Below are 9,512 nucleotides of genomic sequence, written 5' to 3' on the forward strand. Positions count from 1 at the left end.
GTATCTGCATACAGGTCTACTTCCAACACAGTGGCATGGCCATAGCCACTTCTCCACTTTGATGTCTCATGGGGAGGGATAAGTGTCCATGAATGATGGACCGTGGGCACATGTTACTTATGCTCTTAGCAGAGGAAGCTATGACACTTGCCTGGCTCAGTACAGTCTCTATACTGCCGGTGACCAGCCAGATCAAGTTCACAAGATGCTTCTACCTCAGACATCATCATTTCTTGAATCAGCATTGGGACCAGCCTTTCAGAAGTGGAGTGCCTCCCTCCTCTGCCAGTAAGTGGCCCAGCACAGAGCTGCTGAGGTACACAGCTCCTTTTGCGGTCTTCACATAACAGGAAGGAGAGGAGCTCATGGCATGTGTCGTCCTGCATAAGTGTACTGGCATGGGGCAGCCTGGGAGCTACAGACACTGTAGCCACTCACTTACGGTAGCCAGTGTGTGCTCTCTGCAGGTGCCAAAAGTACATACAAGTGCAATACGTGGTCCACACGTACACATAAACATGCACAGACATTCGCTAGCCAATTCATCACAGTGCAAAATTCAAGAGGGGAATTAATTTTCCTCACTTCAGCCAACTAGCAGCAGTAGGCTGTGATTAGTTAGTCACTGTCTGTGAGCCAGCTAACTAACAGTAACAGCTAACACAAACCACAGGATGCAATAGATCATCCAGGTAGCTTTGTCTCTTTTCACTAGAACTCTTTCCACAACAGTGCAAACCCAACCCATTGCATAAACAAAAGGAATGGTTGTGTTGTTCACTGCCTTGGGCCGGTGCTACAGGCTGTTTTACTTACAGCTGAAAACGGTGTTAGCAGAAGAGCAGAAATAATTTTAACTATTTTGCATGCAGCTATACTGAATGAATTCTTAGTACAGGGGCACTAGAGGGAGCTGCTGTAATAAAAATTCATGTTACAGCAGAACGCCTATGAAGAGGTGCCACCTTCCCATCCTCCAGTGTACAGCTGTCCAAGAACAGAAGCTGAATTCTGGTCTCACTAACAACATTAGCAAAACATCAGGATATCAAGTCTCTCTGTCTCTCTAAATTCATACCCCTACGGGTCTGCACCTCATCTCTTTCACTTCTTTCCATACAGGTGCTGATGTCCTTTTCTCCCATCTCCAAACAGCCCTATCACCGCTCCAAGCCTACCTCCTTTCCCATACCCTGTGTTTCTCCAGTGGTCCTAGCTCTCCTTCTCTGTTTTCTCCCTATAAGACACTGTCTCATTCCTTGTGGAGAAACAAAATGAAACTTTCAACAGGCTTCAAGGTGCCCCTTTGCAGATCAGTTGCAAGGTGGAACATACAGCAGAATATGCACAACAGGGGAAAAGAGAGGAATGCTAGGAAGTCACTCTGCTCAGGGCTCTTGATGTCTTATTGAACTGGAGAACACTGCTCCCTCCAAGACCTCACTCTGCTCACCTTCAAACAAGTGGGAGGGCATCTGGCTTAGGAGATGAACAAAAGCCTTCCCAGAACACAGACTAGAACAGCAGCTGCTTAACAGAGTAACCATAAAGTCTTTACCCATGGCAGTTGCGGTATTGAGCCAAAAGTCCTTATTCTGCCCATGTTTTGTATGCATACCTACAAAATGGTCCCCAGAGAGATATCATGTACAAAGGGAACTGTCCTCTCCAGAAACTAATTTGCCATGTACATGATTCTTCAACACATGGTTTACTTTAGATATGGTACAACATCAGTTCCTCACTGCTAATACTTCTGTTCTCTTGCTCCAGAACAACACAGTTACATGTCAAACAACAGAAATCTCAGCCATAACAACTACCAGCATATTACATAAATCATTTTTCCATTCAGTGTCTATTGTGCATTTAGAATTGTCCCAGTGTTCAACACTGCAGATGCAGGTTCTTTGCTTAAGGACCTTAACAGCCAAGATATTAATTCTTTTCCAGCTTATGTCAATATAACTCACCGGTGTAATAAACACAGCAAAACCTGAATTACACTAAGGAGGCATGCATGGAACAAGCAAATCACATTTTTAACTTTTTCCTTCTTTTCATTTTTCAGTGAAGGCAGAGAAGTTCTCTGTACAATGCAAAGTGGCTGATTAGTAAAAGCAGAGAGTGTTAGAAAGGAGTTATTTTGCTAAAATGAGTAAATAAAAGTCAACTGGGTGACAGAATGAAGAACTAAGTGATGCCATTAACCTCAACACAGAGTTGCATGGGATATACAGCACAGCCACTGGCTGGTAATTCACATGCACATATGCAGATACACATGCACACTGACAAGCAGCAGTAGGTAATTATCAACCCCAAAGCCTCACCTACATCATTCTGTGCAAGAATTCGACGACCAGAACCGTCCAGGTTTGCGCTCTCAATCACCGACTGCTTAGCATCACACCAGTACATCTTGTTGGCTAAGTAGTCGAGAGTTATTCCACTGGGCCACACCAGACCAGTGCTGGCTATAACCTGGCGATCGATGCCTTCTAATGAAGAGCTGTCAATCCGGGGACTGACCCCCATGTCAGTCCAGAATAATCTCCTTTAGAAAACAAAATGCATACAGGAAGTCAGTAAGTAAATGTTTGTCCTCCTCTCCATGGAGTTCTTTCAAAGCAGAAAGACCAGATCAGAGCAACACAGGCCTGAGGCACATGAGAAAGAGTGCACACTTCAAGCAAATATATTGGCTGCTGATCTTTTCACACTTGCCATAAGACTCCAGATGATTACACCGGGACTTATGCAGAATCCCCACCCTGTTCATTGGCACAAAACCTTTGAAAAACAACTCCTCCCGCCTATGCTAACTGCCAACTTTTCATATCTGCTTTTCGCGTTTTCCACATGACTGGTGATAGCAGTTTAGCAAACCCAGACAACAGAAGATGATGCGTTAGCCAGCCCCTTGTCTAAACAACGGTGTAACAATGCACAAATGGAACCAAAATTACCCACCACCCATGGAAATCAAGCAAGAGTCCTCAGGTTGTTTTGTTTTTAAAAAATAAACCGGTATCAGGCCCAGCCTCTTTTCTTCTTTTAATAAAATCATGATTCTCAGGGTCTCTCTCTGGAGTCCTGAGTGTTATTCACTGAGTGCTTACTGTTTTTCAAAGAACAGACAGTGCAAGATGGCCACTTAAACTGGAGACAGCCAAACCCACAAATTAATTCTGAAGTTTGGACTCCAGTCTTCCCAGGCATCAGCTGCCTTTGCCAGGTTTACTGAGATAACTCACAGATTCACTTATCTTTATTTAGATGAGCAGTTTTGCTGTAGCCAATGCAGGGATCAGTATTCTCAATATCTTAATTGTGTCTCAGATCTCTCTTTAATACTGACTTTACCATTATGGACATTGCTATAATGTCTGTTCCTCCTTTTACCATTAACTTTCTAATAAGGAAGGTTTTAGTGGTGTTTCCTCCTCCCTTTCCCCTCGTAGCCCTTGCCTCTACCAATAATTCTAATAAACATCTCCCTGAACCTACCTGTTCTTAAAAGTTTTCCTGCAAAATGTCTCTATCATGTTCAACCTCTACTGAAAGATTCTTTCAGGTCTTTTATGTACAGAGTGAAGCTAACAAAACACCCTCCCCAACTCTGCTTCATTCATCAGTGCTTAGTTACAGCAGGATATGAGCATAAAAAAAAAAAATCAACAGATTTAAAACCATCCTACTACAAGCATATTGACTGAAATCCGTGGGGCTTTGCCATTGATTAAAACAGCCAGAATTTCATCAATAGTTTAAACATTCAAAATGCCTTTGATCATCTCAGCACTAGATAAGAAGATATAAGGTGCATTTAAATCAACCCATCTCCACAACAGTAGATTTGGTTTAGTTTCCTCAGAAACTGAAACATGGCCCAAAAAATCCTTTGTAAGCACCATTGGTTAAAAGTGACTACCTTTTTCACACTAATAGATATGGAACCATCAAAGTTTGTAGTGTGGTGCTCACAAACTGTCAGGGTGACTTCAGTCACTTGTGCTTTTCTTTAGCTTAAACTGCATACAATATCTTTAATGCTTCTGGTATTTTTTTTAAAGCTATGTGAGAAATGAACACGTCCCAGCTCACAAAAGAAACCCAGCGAGAAAATACTGCAGTTCACACAACTCTGCAAGGCAATGACTATCCTAACATGAGGCTAATGCACTTTGTGACTGCCAAAAAGGCAAGACTGGCATGCTCATTTTTAAAAAGCCTCCCCAAGTATTACACAATTAACTGGGTTTATCGCTCCTTACTTAGCAAATGGGTGAATGGCAATCCCCCGGGGCTGGGAGATATCCTCCCAGATGATCATTTTTCTTTGCATTCCATTCAGATTGCTCCTTTCAATGCACGCCTTCCTGCAACACACACGGCACTGTTAGGTCCTCCCTGCTATCTTTTTAATTACCTTCTGAGGCAGAACATACTAAGTTTTTACATTCCTTTAGTTTAGCACAAAACTGTAATAAATAACTTTACAATGACAGGAAATAATCCTGCTGATGTGGGATGTCCAGTTGTTTTATCAACAAGTAATTCATGTTACAGCCTCATTATCTGGTCCAGGTCATGATGATAAAATACCTGCTGCTCTGCAGGAGACACGAAGTTCTCCTTTTCTGGGCAAATAACGAGATGGAAGTATGATCACTAATAGATGAATGTCAGCTTTAAAGGGAGTCAGGAGGAAAGCAAGCTGCTAACTGAATGGCATTATCGAATGCATAAAGAATTTTTTTAAATAGTACTTTTACATAGCATTTTTCATCCAGAAATCACCAAGCAATTTACATATTATATCTATTTTACAGGAAAGAATGAAGCTAAGGTCCTTATGATCACTCCTAAAATCTATGGCAGAGTCAAGTATAGAATCTAAGTTGCCAGTCTCCCAGTCCAATTTTTTTCCAGAAAACTGTACTTATTGCTACAAACTTCACCTTGCCAAACAAATATCAGCCTCTGCCTGAAATAAAACCTACAGCCTTCCACGCCAACCTGAACCTGCAAAGAAAGGCCACACAAAGATGGAAGGAGAAATATATTCATGCAAATGTGGAATACGAACAGGTAAATGCAGTGAGTGAGAAGGAAGCGGCAGATACACATTCACAGCTTAACCCTTGACTCTTATCTTACAGAGACGAGCACCACAATTTCCCATTTCACAAGAAACACTGGCATATTTATACAGGAGCACAATTGCGCAGACAAGATTGTACCTAATAGCAAGGAAGTGGACTAGCAACATATTTTAAAAGGGAGAAGGAGGGTGATCTGTACATTCAAAACCATTTTTTATTGACTAATAAAATATGGGTCATACTGAAACATCATGACCACTCTTCAAGGAGTCTTCATTATGTGTTCTGATCTGACGCTGCCTTTCCACCAAAGGTCAATTTTGTTTCTCTCTGCATGTAAGGTTAGGTATTAGCTGGAATGTCTAGTCATATTGTTTGCCCGTGGCCATTCGTCTTTTATCAGAGATAATTGACAAAGACTCTCCATTAGCTTAAAGGGGCATGATTCTAGCTGTCAACAATGCTGACTTCTGTCCAAGATGTACTCGGTGCAGTAATACTTACTATTTATATATATATATAAAGATATAAAGATATACCTATATATACACACATGCAGTGTATGTATATAAATATGAGTGTATACATATATATATTCACACGTGCATGTGCAAAACAGATATGTATACATGCAGTACATGCTTTAGATTCCTTGCAACTGTGTCCAAACCCTTGCTTCTTGGAAAGACAAAGATAAAAATACAATAGCAGACTCAAAGTGATCTTCCAGTATTCCAGTTTTAAAGAACCTTCCAACTGTGTATACTTGAGATTACAGCTACCCAACCAGAATGTGAAGCGTTACTGAATTTAGAGTGATATCTCAGCTATTTCTGTATCACCGGTCATTTATTCCAAATATTTTATGGCATGCTTCAACATAAATGCACTGTGGAGCACGTACCCTCTGTCTGTCCAATACAATTTACGGTTAATCCAGTCCACAGCAAGGCCTTCGGGTATATCTATAGCGTCATGAATAACTTTTTCACGATTTGAGCCATCCAGATTAGCTCGTTCTATCCATTTCAAGGCAGTATGGGCAAAGTAAATCTGTGAAGAAATAACAGATGAGGTGTTATTAGTCCCCATCTCACTTTCTGCTCAATTTCCCTTGTCTAATAGCTCCATTTCTAAAATAACTTCATCATCTTGAAAGTTCCCTGAACAGCTTATTCACAAAAAGCTGCACAGGTAACCTGTGATCCCTGATCAAATAAAAAGGCACTTATCCTTCAACCAGGATGACTTCTACAGGCAGCTTGTGCTTAGCTGTAAATCCTGGTTGCCCTATATACAGCCTTCTGAATATCCTGTGGTTTTGTTTCAGCGAGCAGCCACCTCACATGAAGCACAGCTGAGGAAGCAAAAGTAGGCAAAGTAGCAAAAAAAAGTAGCAAAAAAAAAAAAGTAGCAAAAAAAAATGTAGCAAAAACAGTAGCAGGCAAAAAGAAGCATGTTATCATTTCACTGGCTGCTCATTTTAGAAAAGGGGGAGTGGGGAGAAGAGAGTAGTAGTGTATGTGTGTCAAGGAGCTGGTAAGGGAAAAGGAGTTATCTAATTTGCTTCTATTTTTTTCCTCTTTCAGCCTGCACATATCTTAATTTTTTGCCAGGTGTCTATACTGAAAGACTCTAACATTTCCAGAAGAGGCTTCTCAGTTCTGGGTCAAAATAAAAGTTCTCTGCTGGTGGGGAAACTAGGTTTGTGTTTTCCAATGATGAGGAAAAAAATTTGTCTTGTATTTGATATCCAGAGGGAGCCAAACTCTCTGTGGCAGAACTATATACAAAGCAACGCTGAGGCTTTCTTTGCAAATGGTAGCAACAAAACAAATAACTTCATTTTGATGCTAACCATGAGGCCAAACAAAGCAGGAGGAAGGCCTCTAGCCTTAAAGCAGCTAATACAATTCCCATGGGAACGCAGAGCGATGCTGAGCTAGTTTTCCTCGCACCTCAGTTCTGCGCCACCAGGACCAGACTGCTGCAGCCTGGCTGGCCACTGCACAGCACCTCACCTCCACACTGCCGACCCCACCGTCGCACAGAGCTCCCTACAGAAGCGGAACAAGAGTGCACACCCCGTGTCACCGGCACCGCTGGTTTACATTTGGCACAGCACAGAACAACTGCTAGTTCCCCAGCAGGGCCCTATTTCAGGAGCAAGTGGCGATGCTCCAGCAGCGCCTGAAACGATCCTCCTGTAACGCAGATCTGGTAACATTCGCATTTGTTTAGTTGTGTCCATCCAGGCCTTGAGATGTTTCCAGCAACTTAACTGAGCTCCTCATCTGCTTTCACTGTACCATCCAGCATCTTTCTGTAACACTTTTTACAGTGTAAATAAGTCTCACCATGGGAAAAAATAACTATCTGCCACAGAAGGTTTAGCAGAGCACAGCTGCACTCCTATTCTTTCCCAACTCTGCAGGCAAGGAGTAGGGCACTGGGATGTGGCCATACAGATAAACAGCTCTTTATGCAGAGAAGACTCCCATTTCCAATAGCAATATCTGGTAATATGAGGAATTCATTTTGTAAGAGCAATAAACCCAGTGAGTGTTCGGCAGTTTTTTTCAATAATGTCAGGACATTGGAAGTAATTCTTGTTAAGATTACTCCTACATTTAGTAGGGATTGTGGGATGTAGCTGTACAGAAAAAAAAGATACTGTTGCTTTTACAGCTACCCAGTGGAAAAAACCCCACAATATATTTCCAGAAAACAGTACTGAAATCTTAAGGGAGAAAACTATCAAAAGCTCTTTGAAATTGAAATCATGCCTGAAGTGAATTTAGAAATCCAAATTCTCTGTGAATTAGCTATGTCTATGTAAAAAGCACATTCAATTGGTAAGTAAAGGATGAAACTCTTCGACTAGTGTTTGCAAAACACTGGCAACAAAACAACGAGCAGCACAACATGTAATCTTGATCACTGACAGCAGAAAGGTTAAGGCACATGAAAGCCCAATCCATTTGTCCTTGCAACACTTCAAAATCCTCTCATTTTTAATGCCTTACCTTATTTTCCCCTGGGTCAAAGTCCAGTGCTAAGACTATTCCCATCTGCCAGTCAAGTAAACTTGCATAATCTGTGCCATCAAAACTGATCTGGCGGATATCTTGGCCATTTGCAAATAACAAAAATGGCTTAGGACCTGTTGATGAAAATTTGCACATATGTTAATTCCACTAGGTTCAAAGTGATCTCTACCCTGCATCACTACCTAGCTAACATTTTAAGTAACAGTAGAAGACAAGATGAGGAAGAGAAGCACAAAGAAATGAAGGCCCTTGTCCTACATTCCACTTGTCTCAGAAATCAAAAATAAATGTAAATATAGGTTTTCAGCATCAGTGCCTTGCCCAAGATCAGCCTCAAAATTTGTGATAAAGGCAGTCACTAGCCCCGCTGCATTTCACACTGAGTGACTTAGCCTCAAGACAATCTTCCCTCTGCATTTCACAGCATCACCATAAATGCCAGAACACTTGACTTTTGCACAAGAAGCCTTTCACAGTAAAAGCAAGAAAAATACTGTCCTCCAAAAAATAAAGCTTTTCCCTTATTCCTGAAACAAATCACAAACTTCTCTTTCCTCCCCTCTCTCATGCAATTGTTTATACCTTGCTGCTCACCAGGGTCTGCCCTTTTCTCAGAAGAAACAGAAGGGTCTGGAATCCAATCATCACATCAAATACCTGGGCTTCCTGGGGCCAATGGAGGAGAAACAGCCTTGTAGGGAAGGTTCTTCAATAGACTATTCCCTGCCATGTTCTCCAAATTCTGTTACACTGGGCAGAAACTGTACCCACATTTATATGAAGGCACAAAAAACTGAATACTGCAGATAGACCTCCGCAGGACAGGAGCCCAGAGTGAAATGCAGAAGTTGGGTAATAGACTGAATCTTCTGTGAGGGAGACTGAACCATATACTAGTGCTTGCTCTGGTATATTTCCAAAATAGGTTATTTTTCCAAACAGCTAATACTTCCCAAGTTTCACAAAGTAGCCTAAAACCAATGCAAAAAATGGATCCCAGTTATGCAGCCCGCTTTAAAGGACTCTAAAATGTTTTCGCTTTTATTGGCAGAAATATGCAGGTGTACCAAGATACTGACCTATAGCAGTGCAGTGCTTTCTGTCTCGCTGAAGCTTATATCCAGGAAAACAAGCACACTCCCAGGATGACGGGCTTAAAGAAGAACATATCTGACTACAGCCACCATTATCTGGAGATGTACAACCTTAAACAGAGCATTTGAAAAATTTAACTTTGCCATTCTAAGAAAAAAATACAACAAAATCAGAGGTATAAGCAAGAGAACCATTCACTCTGCTTAGGATTTCTACAGTGCAAAGCATCTCAGTGATTGACAGATTTATTTAAAAGCCT

At 41.5% G+C, this 9,512-nt stretch overlaps 1 protein-coding gene across 1 annotated transcript in view; it reads right to left on the reverse strand.

Moving 5' to 3' along the window:
- EGF (epidermal growth factor) overlaps positions 1 to 9,512 on the reverse strand; it is a 59,305-nt gene that overhangs the window by 20,112 nt on the left and 29,681 nt on the right. Inside the window, exons 10-14 of the mRNA XM_009334844.1 lie at positions 9,238 to 9,363; positions 8,135 to 8,271; positions 6,013 to 6,161; positions 4,278 to 4,382; positions 2,334 to 2,557 (exon numbers count right to left, since the gene is read on the reverse strand). Coding sequence (XP_009333119.1) covers positions 2,334 to 2,557; positions 4,278 to 4,382; positions 6,013 to 6,161; positions 8,135 to 8,271; positions 9,238 to 9,363 — 741 coding nt within the window. The remainder of the gene's footprint in view (positions 1 to 2,333; positions 2,558 to 4,277; positions 4,383 to 6,012; positions 6,162 to 8,134; positions 8,272 to 9,237; positions 9,364 to 9,512) is intronic.

Source organism: Pygoscelis adeliae, unplaced genomic scaffold, assembly GCF_000699105.1.
Source record: "Pygoscelis adeliae isolate BGI_AS28 unplaced genomic scaffold, ASM69910v1 Scaffold350, whole genome shotgun sequence".
Classification (NCBI taxonomy): domain Eukaryota; kingdom Metazoa; phylum Chordata; class Aves; order Sphenisciformes; family Spheniscidae; genus Pygoscelis; species Pygoscelis adeliae.